General features: G+C 34.7%; 1 protein-coding gene across 2 annotated transcripts; it reads left to right on the top strand.

Annotated features, from left to right (window-relative positions):
* Positions 1-197: 197 nt before the first annotated feature.
* On the top strand, positions 198-14,760 carry zgc:136472. Of its 2 annotated transcripts, NM_001040241.1 has the most exon segments (11): positions 198-427; positions 2,687-2,893; positions 3,549-3,682; positions 5,262-5,399; positions 5,952-6,059; positions 6,143-6,268; positions 8,459-8,656; positions 11,434-11,554; positions 12,137-12,318; positions 14,411-14,500; positions 14,583-14,757. In NM_001040241.1, coding segments are annotated over 11 exon segments (1,533 nt in total). In that variant the 5' UTR covers positions 198-261; the 3' UTR covers positions 14,646-14,757.
* Positions 14,761-15,743: the final 983 nt, after the last annotated feature.

Raw genomic sequence — 15,743 nt, 5'->3', positions numbered from 1 at the left:
ATTATCAATTTTGTGTGAACTATCCCTTTAAAAAATCCTTCTATGAAGGAGATATCGCTGATCAGAGATTTGTGCACAAAGGACAAAAATACTGTTTTAAGTCGCCGTCAGACTTCTCCAGCTCTTTCATTATTGGCTGTAAACTATTCATTTGCCAAAGTACACACTGATATCATTACGTAGACACACACACACACACACACACCTTTAGCTACTCTTCACGCAATCAAAGGTCAGTCAGTTTCAGCTCCTGCAGGCAGTATGAAGGTGGACGTTACGTTGCGTTTAATTGTGTGTTTATTTTTACACCAAACTCTGGCCGAGAGTCAATCAAATTCAATCGTCGAGGACAAAGATGTGTTGGTGCTGACAAAAAGCAATTTCCACCGAGCTCTTAAACAACACGAGCAGCTCCTGGTGCACTTCTGTGAGTATATGTGTGTGTTTTTATGGCTCTCTTGTCATAAATCCTGCTCCATTATGTGATAAAACAATGAGGCGAACAACTCGGAGTAAAAACATTAACGCTAGCTTTAGTTTACTGCATGTTTTGTTTCCCAGAGTTTCTATCATGTATTTCAAAGATAATCTCTTTAAATGAAGGCACTTCACGTGAAAGATGGTGCCTGTTATCTCAGGCCTTGTAATTGGGAAGTTTCTTTTTCGATCTCCTCAAGAAATGAACGATGAGTTATCACCACTGAGCCTTTGAGCAAATGACTTAAACAGAGAGGGATTGTGTTGCTTTGGATGTAAACATCTGCTGCTGATTGACTTTTTACTTACTAATGAAGACACATAAGTGTGTAAAGAAGACAGATTAGAAGACTAGAAGGCACACATGGGACTTGTAAAAAATTAATGGTGAGAATTTATAGCGCAGAGGAAACTTGCAGCTTTTTTCTACAGTGTATGCTGCACACAAGTGGTAAAGTTAAAACAAACAATAATGAACATGATATCTAATGAACGTATTTGAACGATAATGAACACTATCGAGGACAGTTCAAAATGTTGTGAATAATTATCATTAATCTTCACTATGCATTTTAAGGATATTCTGATTGTAATGCAATTCCAACGTTATGGATGTGACGTTTGCAGTAAAAACTCAAAATATGAATTCCCATAGAAAGTATACGTTAACATTATATTGAATCAGTTGTTTATATTTTGCAAAACTACTTACCACAGAGTTCTGGGATCAGAAAAATATCGATCTGTGAAAATGTTTTATATTTTAAATGAGGAAAATTATTTCCCATGGATTGGTTGCGGCTGGAAGGGCATCCGCTGCGTAAAAACGTGCTGGATAAGTTGCCGGTTCATTCCGCTGTGGCGACCCCAGAATAATAAAGGGACTAAGTCGACAAGAAAATGAATGAATGAGGAAAATTAACATGCATTATGGGTGTGACAATAAAGTTTGTGAATTAAATTCTGAAAATTAAACTGCACAACCCAAACGAAAATAAAGCTTATCAAAAAGTTAAGAGTCGGCTTACTATAGAACAAACATTGTTAATTTTATTTTATTTGCCATTTTTGCATTTATGAGGAAAAAGCTTTGTTATAGATGTGAAATTGCCACTTGTGTGACTTTGCTAAATCAAATATAATAGTTTGAAAACATTGACAGAGACATTTTTGAGTAGCCTACTGTAAAATACTTCATTTCTAAATTTTATGTGTAAGGGTTTCGCTATTTTGGTAAAAATGTAATTTTTTTCATGGCAAAATTGACATTTGCATGGAATTGCTCTGTAGTATTTTATAGTGGTGTTCCCTGCTGTAAAAAAAACAGCATATGCTGGTAAGGAATGTTTTGATGCTGCTTTTAATGCTGGTTTTGCTGGCCTCAGTGCTGGACTAGTAAGACCAGCATCGAGATCAGCAAAACCAGCTTTGAAACCAGCAAGAGTAGCATACTAGCATATGCTGTTTTTTTTAAGCAGGGTTATTATAGCACACACCTGCAAGGATGTTTCTAGAAAGGCTAGTAAGAGCTTGATTAGTTAGCCCAGTTGTGTTGGATTGGGGTTGAAACTAAACCTTGCAGGACACGGGCCCTCCAGGACAGAGTTTGGGCACCCCTGATATAGTTCATTAACACTTTACATTAAGACTCCGTTTCATAAAATTAGCTAGCTAAACTAAAGTTAAAACAAAAACTTCTTATAAAAACTATGTAACTACTATATAAAAAATGAATTAACAAACTAAATCCCAGGACTGGATGAAAGGTTATCCGCTCTGTAAAACATATGCTGGAATAGTTGGCGGTTCATTCCACTGAATAAGGAACTAAGCTGAAGGAAAATGAATGAATGAACTAATAAATTAACAAACTAAGCTTCACATGATTGATTCCAGAGCCCTTTTCATGTATAGATGTTTGTTTGAATACATTGATAATGGCAGGCTGCAATGTCAAATTATCTGCAATTATACTACTGATTCCCTACTAATTAAATCTCATGGTAAAGCTCCTTTTTGACTTAATTGCTTATAAACATTTGGTTTCTCTGAACGTTTCTGTATAAATACACAAAAATATGGAGTCTTCTTTAAAGGCTACCCCTGTTAAAGTAACTTTTATTTCAAGCTTAAGTCAATATCATGATAAAACATGAGCAATTATCTCAGTAAGACTCTTTGATGCTGTTAATTTCTTAACCTGCTGTAGATGCTCCTCTGTCTGGCCAGTCTCTGGGCTCGATCCTGGAGTTTAGAGAGGCAGCCGGAGCTCTGAAGGAAGCAGATTCTGATGTAAAGCTCGGAGGAGTGGATGTAAAGAAGGAAAAAGAGCTTGCTGAATCCCTGAACATCACAACACTACCATCAATACGACTCTACCTGTCTGGAGACAAGAATAACCCAGTGTACTGTCCTGGTGAGATTGAAATATCTTATTTATTAGACAAAAAAATACTTGTTGTGAATACGAGCATGCATTATTTTTTAAAAACTCTTCATGAATTACAACTGGTACAAAACTCTGCAGCCCGTATTATCGCAAAAACTCCCTCTATCTGTCACATCACACCCACTCTACAACAGCTTCACTGGCTTCCCATCTTTTTTAGAATTAATTATAAAATACTTCTTCTCACTTTTAAAGCCATCCACAATCTCGCTCCTCCATACCTTGCTAATCTTGTTCATATCGCCACACCTTCTCGAACACTCAGGTCTTCTTCTTCCATTCACCTCACTGTTCCCTCTGTCCGCCTTGTCACCATGGGGAGCAGATCTTTTAGCCACTCTGCTCCTCAGTTTTGGAATTCACTCCCTGCTGAGCTCTGTAATTTAGACTCTCTTTCTCAATTTAAATTCAAACTCAAAACACATCTGTTTAGAACAGCTTACTCTCTTTAACCCGACTGCATTTTTAAAGTTTGTATTGTATTCTATTGACTTTTATTGTGTTTTTATTTGAACTGATTGTTCCAGCTGTCCTGTACGGTGACCTTGAGTGTCATGTAAGGCGCCTTTAAATAAAATGCATTATTATTATTATTATTGTTTTTGTGTAACTCCTCCCCCAGTTCTTAAAAGCTCCGCCTCCATCCTGACGTGGCTTAAAAGAAGAGCAGGGCCGAGTGCTGACATCATCAGTAATGTCACACAGCTGGAGAACTTCTTGCGCAGAGAGGAACTTGTGGTGCTTGGATTATTTAAGGTTAACTGGGAACTTGTTTTAGTTCATCTGTTTTGTTATTTTATTTAGTAGCACACAATAGAATAATCAGAATAATTTGAGTCATCTCTCATAGGAGTTTACATATGTCCTATAGTTTATTGTTTAGTTTTTGTCAGGAAAATGGATAATCGTAAAAAAAAAAAAAAAAAACATTGTTAAATACTTGTGCTAATTATTTTTTTATTAATTTCACCATATTATTTTTAAAACTCAAAAACTTTAAATGAAACATTTTATTCATGGTTTAGTTGTATGTTTTGTGATACTGATGAAAAGTTCTATAAAATCTATAACTGAATCCTTTATGAATCAGAAGTAAAAGATATTTTAGCGTATTAAAATTACTTTACAAGTGACTCGCTAAATTTATGAAAATGTATCAAATCAATCAGTTGTAATAAATGACTCATTGAGGAATCAGCCATAACATGATGTTTAGTACATTAAATTGACTTAACAAATAGTTGGCAAATTTTATAAAAATTTAAAGAAAGTTAAATCAAATTTAAATAAAGGGTTGATCAGTCAAAACTAAAGATGTTTTAAAGAATTTGTAAGTCTTTACTAATGGTATGTGAATTGTTTCGAAAGAGCCAGTTTAAAACATCTGTACTATCAGAATTTTCAGGAAATCAGTCAGGCACTAGATTGACTCGGGTTTCGTTCCAATTATAATGTTTATGAATTCTCATGCAGTATAACAATAAATTGCGGTCAAAAAACTGTTGCACCCTCCTTTCTTTGACTTTCGTATCTCGTAATATAACTTAAAACAATCCAGTAAAGGCGGAGCAAACCATCCGAAAAAAACTAGTAGGGGTAAAATCAGCAAATGTACACAACATATCAACATGTGTAAGCTGTACTGGAATTTGAGCTCTATTCATGAATTATATTATATTAAATTAAATTATGACAATATCTTTATGCATATTTTGACAATCTGATTCTTTTATGAATCAATCTAAAACTAAAACCTTTTAAAACCTCAAAATATCTTTACTAAGGTGTGGTGAGTTCAAAACAAAGGGCTGATGATCAGGGCTATGCAGAATCTGCAGACATTTTTTGCTATCGCTGCGGAAAATTATGTAAAAAATGAGGAATGATTTTGAAAGTATCAAAACTAAGAACTTAACTGATGAAATAATCCAAATAATACCTTTTTACCTTTTATTTATGTTTACAATGCATATCTAATTAGAGCCACTTATTTGGTAAACAAAGCAAGTAGTTTCATATAATATATCTACAACAAGACAGAAAATATTAAATACAAAGTGTATTGTAAATAAATACAATGAACAATTTCATATTAGTCAATAATTTTATGGAAATTAATTTAAAAATGAATAAATATAAGTTTACACACATTTACACAAGAAAATAATATGATGGTAAATAAATGGACTCAATGATAGGCCAAAATCTGTGGAAATCTGCGCATTTCTGCGCACGCTGATTCCGTGTGAGCCTACTAATGACTTATTATAGCCCATAACTAAATATGTTTTTTGTACTGCTTCTAACAAAGTTCATCAGTGTTTCTGCGTCACAGGATCTTGAGGAAGGCGCAGTGAAAGTGTTTTACGAAACTGCAGCAGACGTTGCCGATCTGCCGTTTGGAGTAACGAGACATCATGAAGTTTTCAGCAAGTTTGAGATCAGCAGAGACTCTGTTCTCCTCATCAGAAAGGTCAGCTCTCTTTAAAGGTCCCATGAAATAATTTTTAGATTTTAGTATTTTTGAATTCAGTATTCTTAGTTTTTAGAATATCTATAAGCTATTGTGCATCAACACAGTGACAACATTCATGTTTAAAAAAATATGAAAGTGATATAAACATGTAAAGCTTGTAGTTTGTCACTTCAGCCTAAGTGGAGCAGCGATTTTATTCACGTCAGCTCATATTTCATTTTGATCAAATCATGACCAATCAAATGCTTTGTCAATCTGACATGCCCCACCCCCTTCAAGCTGCTTCACATTTAATGCGCTTGAGCTCAATCTCTCTCACTGGCAGAGCGGTGATGAAACAAAACTCTATTGGCAGTTTTGTTTTTTAAAGAGGAGGAGCTACTTTATGCCACACCTCTTCATGTTTCAGTTAAGATTGTCAAACAAGGAATAAAAATGCACATTTCAAAGCACTTCACGGGACCGTAATGTACCAGAAAACAGTGAGGTGCTTTATGTGGACAGTATATTATTGAATTGTGTCTCATTCATTCATATTGCTTTCCTTAGTCTAAACTTGACCAGCAGTTTGAGATGGAGAGCAGCACGGTGAAGACAGACCTCGTTCATTTTATCAGACTGTATGAGATGGAACTTGTGACCGAGTACAATGGCGTGGTAATTTTGTATTTAGTTGGTAATTTGACATGTAATGGCAAAATGAACAAGCTGCTTTCTTTTGTTTTTGTTCTTCCTCACAGACAGCATCTAAGATCCTGAACTCGGTGATACTGAATCATTTGCTTCTGTTTATTAGTAAGACTGAAGGAGGATTTGAGGAGATCTATAACGCTTATAAAACCACGGCGGAAAGATTCAGAGGGAAGGTCAGTATCATTTAGATATGAAATGATAATGTTGATGTCTTACATTTAGACATCAACATTAGACACTTTAAACAGAGTTTCTCACTATTTTGATAGTGAGAAACTCAATATGCAAACCTCAAAGCAGACAGCACATGGCATGTCTAGACTATTGTTTTGAAAATGTGATTGAGAAATTCACTGAAATATCAGCATAACAGAGTTAACAAATAATGAATAACGTTTAGTGCATCCTAAATATTTAGTACAAATGAATGAGCAAAATAATAACAGCAAAAGTAAAATCACTTGGAGCAAGACGCATGCTTTTTCTGTCAGTGCTGAAAGATGTTTTATAGCCAATGTAACAGAACCAGAACATGGAGAGACAAAAATATTTTTTTTTGTATCTGAAATTACAAATAATATATACAAAAATGGGTTTCTTGTAAATGTTTATTTAACACAGGCTGCATGTACACTGTATGGTTCAAGTGACTCAATTCCGATTTTTTTTTTCTCCCATGTGGCACAGATGGGATATAGCCCATGTACATGCAAGCAGGAAAAATCACATGGATCTGAAATCAGATTCAGGCTTTGTTCATATGGGAAAATTTATCCGATATGAATCGGATCTGTGTCCTCGTGTCTGCAGTGTAAGCAGGTAGATCAGATTTTCACCTGTCAATGCTTTCATTTCAAATCAGAATTCCTAACCTTAAATCTCAGACACGAGGACTAGAAAAGCTTTTTATATTGTCATGCAGCACAAGTTTTTATGCATGTAACGAGAGCGAGAAAGTGCAATATCCACCACGTAACCAATATAAACTAATATAAAACTATTGCAAATATCACATGCATAAATCAGATCATGGAAAATGCCTGCTGGTTTAAAGAGGCCTAAATTAAAAGAAGATGGCCAAATGAGAACTTTTCTGTCATAAACTATAGTAAAACAACCTGTCAAAAGAATTTTTATAAAACGAAACACTGCGAACAGATTAAATACAGGAAAGAGAAAAGATTGCGCTTTTATTATCAGCTGTCAGTCAGTGCCCGCGCTTTTTTTTTTTTGTCCTGCTGATTGCGCCTTTGCCATGTGCAGTGTGAATACAGACAATTAGATTAAAGATGTTGTAAGCCAGTCATTAAAAAAGATCTGCAGTGTAAATGCAGCCTTAGTAAACTAAACATACATATTATTTTTGGTAATTAAAACTGAATGTATGCTTCAGGATTTTCATTATTTATTATATAATTTATTACATAATTAATTTCCCAAAAGGTAAAAAAAAAGATTATACGTGTGTGTGTTTGACACTAGGCATGGAGCGATAACCATTTTCAATGTATACCGCAGTTTGGAAAAATCAAGGTTTTAAAACCGCCAAAATTTTCTGTAATACCGTTCCTAAGCCATGTGTAACATTTTTTATTTCTATATATATATATATCTTTTTTTTAGGACAGCAGTATCTTCAGCAGAAAAAATCTCCAAACATGCTGTTTTAACTTGTAAAGAAATCTGTGTTTTTGAAACTAATTAAGACAGCAGAAGTCAATGATTTGTTTGAATTATTTAGCCTGACATGTTTACTGCTCCAAAATATTCTAAATCTTTCTCTAAATTAAATATACTGTTTTCAAAGGGGATTTTTTTGTTTTGTTTTTTTACCCAGACATTTAAAAAGAACAGATTTTAGAGCAGTGAGCACAATACCGTGAAAGCGTGATTTTTTTTATCCAAGGTTATCATACCGTCAGAATCTTATGCCGGCCCATGCCTAGACACACTCCATGTTGATTTTGTGCTTTAGTATTAGACCATTTATTATGTACATTTTCCAGATTTATTAATTTTTTGCCAATTTATATAATAATGTTCTCTGTCACTTCTCCCATTCATTTTCCAAGAAACCTAAATAGTGATTTTTTACACTCCTTTAAAACAACCAAGTCTAGTTTTTTTTTTTTTTTTTTTTATTTGGTTAGGACAAGCTGGAGAGTGTTATGTCCCTGAGATGAAGGAAACATATTTTTAAAAATAGGAAACATCCATCATGGTCGCCCTGACACTGTGGGCCAATCAAGGGTTAAATAAATAATGTTATTTTTTCCCTAATGAGGATGTTTTTAATGATATTTCAGGACCTTCACTAATAAGTCAAAACCAAGGCAGATAGTGACTGGAATCTCTCTCTTTAGGTTCTGTTTGTGCTGATCGATGTGAGTGAGCTACGCAATGGCCGTATGATGGAGTATTTCCATGTGAGGTCAGAGGAGGCTCCTCAGGTCCGTATGGTCAATTTATCCAACAACCTTCAATACCAGCTGCCATCTGATCAGTTTGACACACACACTCTGATGGAGTTCTGTCTCAATTATCTGGATGGGAAAGTTAAGGTGAGTATACTTTCATCACCTAATAAACACTTTATCTGGCTTGTAAGAGGTTGGGTCCTCCTTTTACCTTCTGAGAGTAGATTTAACAAGACACCGGAAACATTCCTGAGCTGTCTTTGGTTGTTTCCGACATGAAAATGCAGTTTCCACACCGTTGGGTGCACATCCATTATTAGATATTTATGTTATTGAGCATTTGTATACAAATGTATATTAAATGTATAAAACACAACAAAAAAAAAAAACATTAAGCACTTCTGAGTGTGCTTCACACAGGTGAGTGGGTTTGACAAACCACCTGTAGAAACACTCTTCTCTCTTAAGGCACCGGACTCTTAACTTGCTCCATCTTACAAGGACTCAATAAGAAAAACAGTGTTTACCTTAAAAACCTTTTGCTTTGTTCTGCCTTATGTAAAAGCACTTGTGTATATATAGTTAGTAGTTACTATAGACCACTTTGGGGGATGTAAACAAAAACAATGGTCACAACATATTTTCTATTTTACAATTTTCATTTCTCTAGCTTCCGATAATGCAAAAAGAGCCACATATTGATAATGTTGTGATAGCTGTTTTAACATTAATACTGAATTGCTTCTTATTACAGTAAATAAAATAGTTTGATAACAAACAGGAAATGTTTATGGGCCAATGACATGATCACACTGAAATGGTCTATAGTTAGATTACTGCTCCAGTATGTTATGTACAGTGGGGCAAAAAAGTATTTAGTCAGTCACCAATTGTGCAAGTTCTCCCACTTAAAAAGATGAGAGAGAGCTGTAGTTTTCATCATAGACATATCTCAACAATGAGAGACAAAATAAGAAAACAAATCCAGAAAATCCCATTGTAGGATTTGTGATGAAATAATTGGTAAAATAAGTATTTGGTCAATAACAAGCAGAATTTCTGGCTCTCACAGACCTGCAACTTCTTTAAGAGGCTCCTCTGTCCTCCTGTATTAATGACATCTGTTTGAACTCTTTATGAGTATAAAAGGTTTTCACACACTGTTGCTGGTATTTTGGCCCTCTAGAGTAGTGATGTTTTGAAGATGTCGTTGGGCAACATCGACTTTCAACTCCCTCCTAAGATTTTCTGCGGGGTTGAGACCTGGAGACTGGCTTGGCTTCTCCGGGACCTTGTAATGCTTCTTACGAAACCACTTCTTCATTGCTCGGGCAGTGTGTTTGGGATCATTGTCATGTTGAAAGACCCAGCCATGTTTCATCTGCAATGCCCTTGCTGATGGAAGAAGGTTTTCACTCAAAATCTCAAATACATGGCCCCATTCGATCTTTCCTTTACACAGATCAGTTGTCCTGGGCCCTCATGTATTAACGCTGCGTACGCCAGATTTCACGCTCACGCTTATATTTACTAACGATGAAATAAACGTGGGAATGTGCGCTGGTCCACGCCAACTTCATGCCAGGCATACGCACATTTCTTGTGTGTGTTTGTTTTATTTCCATTGGCGATTCCTAGAGGCAGTTGTGATTAATTGCACACTACAAACAAAGTGTCTTTGCGGTTCGTCCGCATGTCTAGCGGTTATACAAGGTTTCCATACCATGCAGTTGACCAGCCAAACATTAAAGTGCAACTTGCAGCGGTCTCCGGTTTGCCCAATGTAATCAGAGCGATCTACTGCACACCCATTTCTATAAAGGCGCCATCTGAAGATGAATTTGCATACGTGAATCAGAAACATTTCCATTCAATAAACGTGCAAATAATATATGATGCACACACTTATTAATGATTCTTACTTGTCTTCCTCGTGATGAATCTGATATGTAGCGGGGGAAAAAGAAGAATGAGTTCATCAGACGCTGGATTCGAAGCGAGTTCATGCTTGACATGTCAAAACATGTTGCCATACGTTTAACGAGCTACGCCACTCACGCTGTCAAGGACACTACAAATTTTCACACCTTTACATCACACTATTTCTTTTTTTAATCCACTCAGTGCGATGTTTAGACCCAACTGTGTTACCCGCGTCAGCTAAACTCTCCCACTCTATTCTCTTCTTTTGTTATCAATTCCGGAGAACAAACTTGCAAATAACACCCGTTTTTTTTCGGTCTACCTCCAAAAGCAGCACCTCCTATTCACATTCTGTTTAAAGTTTCTCTTTTTGCTTGCTTTTGCCATGGCTTTTTCCTTGGGTGTTGCCAAAGTAGAGTCATTAGCATATTCATACGGGGGAGGAGGCAGGGAGGGGTTTTGCGCTCGTGCATGTTGCGCTCAGTGCAAAGAGAATATACGTGTAATTCGGCGTACACACTGTATTATACATCTGAATTTTTACTGCGTACGCACATGTTTTAGTATGATTTCAACGCAAGTCTTTGTACATGAGGCTCCTGTTCCCTTTGCAGAAAAACAGCCCCAAAGCATGATGTTTTCATCCCCATGCTTTATTTGCAGTGAGTATTGTGTTCTTTGGATGCAACTCAGCATTCTCTCTCCTCTAAACACGACAAGTTGCCAACAAAGGGTATATAACAAAGTATTAAGACAAAATTTTGTTATTGACCAAATACTTTTTTCACCATAATAAATAATCCTAAAATGTGATTTTTCTGGATTTCTTTTCTCCTTTTGTTCATAGCTCTAATTTGCAGTGTTGTTTTCATATTTATGATTGTTTATTTTTGTGGCACTGTGGTCCTGCAAGACACGACATTTTTGTTCCACACAATGACAATAAAGCTTAACTTTCTAATAATGCTTGACACAGTCTCTCTTTTTGTGTGTTACAGCCTAAGATGCAAAGTGAACCAGTTCCTGCAAACTGGGACACGCAGCCAGTTAAAGAACTGGTTGGGATGAACTTTGAAAAAGTGGCCTTCAATCATAACAACAACGTGATTGTGTTGTTCTGTAGGTACATTAAGCTCCATCTTGATGTATATAACAGTATTGTTTTCCTTCAGTTAGCTTGTAGGTACACGATACGAGTAAAGAGCTGTAACTGTGCGTTTTGATCATACAAATGAAGTCAAAATGATTAGCCCTACTGTGTTTTTAAATATTTCCAAAATGATGTTTAACAGAGCAAGGATTTTTTTACAGTATTTCCTATATTTTTTCTTCTGAAGAAAGTCTTAATTGTTGTATTTCGGTTAGAATAAAAGCAGTTCACATTTTTTTTTAAACATTTTAAGGTCAATATTATTAGCTCCATTAAGCTATATTTTTAATCGCTATACAATGACTTGCCTAATTAGCCTAACTTGCCTATTTAACCTAGTTAAGCCTTTAAATGTCACTTTAAGCTGAATACTAGTATCTTAAAAAATATCTAGTAAAACATTATCTACTGTCAACATAAATTAATTTCAATATTTAATAAAAGTTAGGTAAAAAACTTAAAAGAATTAAAAAATAAATTTACAGGTCGATGCTTAATAATTGTGACTTCAACTGTATGTAGAAATCTCTGTATGCTCATTATTTCAATAGACGCACCATGGAACAGTGAATGTCGTGCTCTGTTTCCACTGTGGGAGGAGCTTGCTGATCACTTCAGTCAAATTCAAGGTGTCGTCGTCGCCAAAATTGACATTACTGCCAATGACATACACCTTCATCTGGGAGAGAAATATCCATCCATCAAATTATTTCCAGCGCTTTATTCAGAGAGAGTAAGTAGTCTGCTTTTGTTAGAAAAATATCATCATCATATTCAGAATACTATTTCAATGTGAAAACAGTGATGATGATTGCCAGCCATGTTGTTGTGTTATTATTTGTGCTTAATTTTCAGTTTTTTTTATATATAATTTTGCCTCATAACAACTGCAGACATGTTGGCTTAGGCATGTATTGAAAATTTAATAATTCAGCCTCATTAAATACATTTAGACATTACACTTGATTGCACTTTTACATCTATTATTTGTTGTTGTACAGAGTGCGCTTGATTTTGATGAAGTGCAGAAGATTCTGAACACTGTTTTTGTTTTCACCTCACAAAAGTAGATTTTTTTGTTGTTGGTCTGGTAGATTTTAGACATAGCTTGAGTTAAGAGGGGTTTTCACTGACAAACCTTTAAATATGTGATGCTTGAGTCATTTCATATCTTAAAAAACATTTCCTAACAGAGGATTGCGGCCACTGACAGTGAGCACCTGCTGCATATTAAACTGACATTTTATAAACAAACCAGCATTTAAAGCATTAAAATAAAGTAATGAATGTTTAATAATTAGAATTAGAATTAACATCTCTTCTCTCAAAACAACAATCTGAGGTTATTGCATTTGCTTTACCGGTTGCGAGAAGATACATTTTGCTTCTTTGGAAGTGTCCAACACCTTCCCCTTTCAATAGCAGGTTAATAGATCTTACGTGATTTCTTTTTCTAGAAAAGGTGAAGGATTTCATTCAGGGCTCTACTGACAAATTCTATCAAACTTGGACCCCCATTCAAACTTTTTTTGACCTCATTAGATTCTGACTGAGTTTGTCAGGGGTAAACTTGTCTTTATTCTTTATTTCAATTAAATTCATGTTTATTTATATAGCGCTTTTTACAATGTAGATTGTGTCATTTCCTCTCTCTTTTTCCCCCCTTATATTTATGGACTATATACTTTTATATTTAATTTCATTTGTTTATTTTTTATACATTTAAAAGGGTCTGTATAGATTTGTCATTTCTACCGAGCGGTTTGTTTGTGTGTGTGTGTGTGTGTGTGTGTGTGTGTGTGTGTTTGTACGTAATGTTCGATAGTTCTAGTTTGAAGTGTTGTTTTTCTGTTGTGTGTTTTATATTTGACCTGTCTGTGCAATAAAGTATATATTTAAAATAAAAAAATATATAATAATTATAATTAGAACCGATGCTGGAGAAAAAAATTGTGTCAGTTAAAGTTGAAATAAAGATTATAATATATTTTTTATGATGTTTTGTGACAGACCTTTTTGTCCACTTTAAAGTGATTTTATTCAGGGTTTCTGCAGGTTTCACCAAGTTAAATTTAAGACTTTTTAAGACCATTATGAATGGAATTTTAGACCCATTAAGGGTTAACGGCTTAAGCATTTTTCAAATGGCCCAGATGGAAAATATTTTTATTTGCCCTATCAAACAAAATATATATTATTAAATAATACAATAATACTTTAATAATAAACAATTTAAATATTTTACATTTAAATTTTTTAGCAAAATATTTTAAACATTGTGTAAAAACAAGCAAGCTCTAGTTGCATCCATACACTTTTTTTACACCATAAACTTCCTTTAAAATAAAATAAAAATGAACAAATGTTTTAAACGTTTTAAAATAAACTAAATATATGCACAGCAATCTGTCCAGGTCAGCGTCCTCAGCAGAAAATACATAGAGAACCTTTAAACAAATATTATTGTAAGGAAAAAAAATTAAATCATTATGATAAATAAAGTTAAAAATTACTTTTTTAAATTAAAAAGTTAAAGTTTTATTGAGATGATTGTTGGTGATTGTTTGGGTTTTGGCCAAATTTGGTAGCAATACTTAAACAAAGGAAAATTAAGACCTGTTTAAAGAAGATTAAAGACCTACAACACAATATTTCAGTAAATGTAAGACTTTGTAAGGCCCTAACAATTAGATTTTGAGATTTAAGACATCTTAAGACTTTTTGAGACCTTGCAGAAAGGCTGTTTTTTTGTTTTTGTTTTTTTGACACAAAGGTTAATAAATTGTGTTGTATTTTGAAATAATCATACTAAACCTATTTTCCAGGTGATACCCTATTCTGGCAAGAGGAAGCTGAAGCCTATAGTAACATTCATGAAAATAGAAATTGAAAAAGCCAAGACAGAGAAAGCCAAGGTATCTCCCATTAGATTATATAATACATACATTATCACTGTGCAGACTCACAGTCCTCTGTGTGTGTGTGTGTGTGTTGCAGGAGGAGCAGCGGAGAAAGAAATATCTAGAAGACCAGAAAGCTGCACAGAAAGAGGAACTCTAATGTGGTGTTTGCTGTTAATTTGTTTGAAATGTAAATGTGTCACTTTAATAATAACTGAAAGTTGTATTACACAGAAATGAAAATATTGACAGTAAAGCACTTACAAAAAGTACAACACTAAGTCGACTTTGTATAGATGTTTCCAGTTTGAGCAATCTTGAGTGCAGCAGGTTGTTTCAATATTTACAACTTAAGTTCTCCAAAATAAGATGCATTGGTCACTGTATGGTTGGTCAGCCACTGTTGCTGTTCACAATGTGATATTCTTCCGTCTAATGTTGAAAGAATGAATTGCACACATCACTCATGTCCACAAGAGGGAGCCACTGCTCCAAAGTGCTGTCCGAGGCTAAGCTTCTACACCACCTCATACCTCATAAAAACAACTTGCAGGTCTGATTAGACTGTTATCTCCATCATTTGGAGAATGCTGACGACGTTTTGTTTAAAATGACATTTAAGAGGAAACTGTTCCCTATATGTTTAGGCACAGACCGAGCTTATTATAGTTTTGCTTTTTAAAATGTTTTTATTTTGATACTAGTTTTACATTTGGTTATGTTAGTGGTTTTGTTCGATTTAGTGGATTTGTTTTATATATAAATATACATCTTCGTTTTCATTTACAAAAATATCCTTGGCACAGACTCAGCACTCACTGTCTTTGTTGCTTAGGCTAATCATGCCTGATTAACCCACACAACTGTGTACAAACTAAATCCCTTTGCTAGTAACTATTCTGACCTGTGATTTCAAAGAGAGCAGAGAGGAAATGTGTATTCTGAAAATATTTGCAACATGTAGGTCTTGCAAAAAATACTAATATCAGAATATACAGCAGGCCACACTAGTCAACAACGCTGAAAGATCCTGTCAGGAAAAGTTGTACTTTTCCTCATGTCTGCTAACAGAGACTTGTTTCTCTTTCTGTAAAGGGATAGTTCACCCAAAATAAATATTTACTCACCCTTAAATGATTCAAATCCTTCCTTCTGTTAAACACCTAAGAAGATATTTTAAATACATCTGGAAACCTGTAACCATTGACTTCTATAGTAGGAAAAATAAAAAATGTGGAAGTCAGTGGTTACAGGTTTT

The sequence above is a fragment of the Danio rerio genome, chromosome 1 (assembly GCF_052040795.2).
Source record: "Danio rerio strain M-AB ecotype USA chromosome 1, GRCz13ab, whole genome shotgun sequence".
Classification (NCBI taxonomy): Eukaryota; Metazoa; Chordata; class Actinopteri; order Cypriniformes; family Danionidae; genus Danio; species Danio rerio.
Note: the sequence above shows the minus strand (reverse complement) of the source record. Positions and strands in the feature narration are given on the sequence as shown.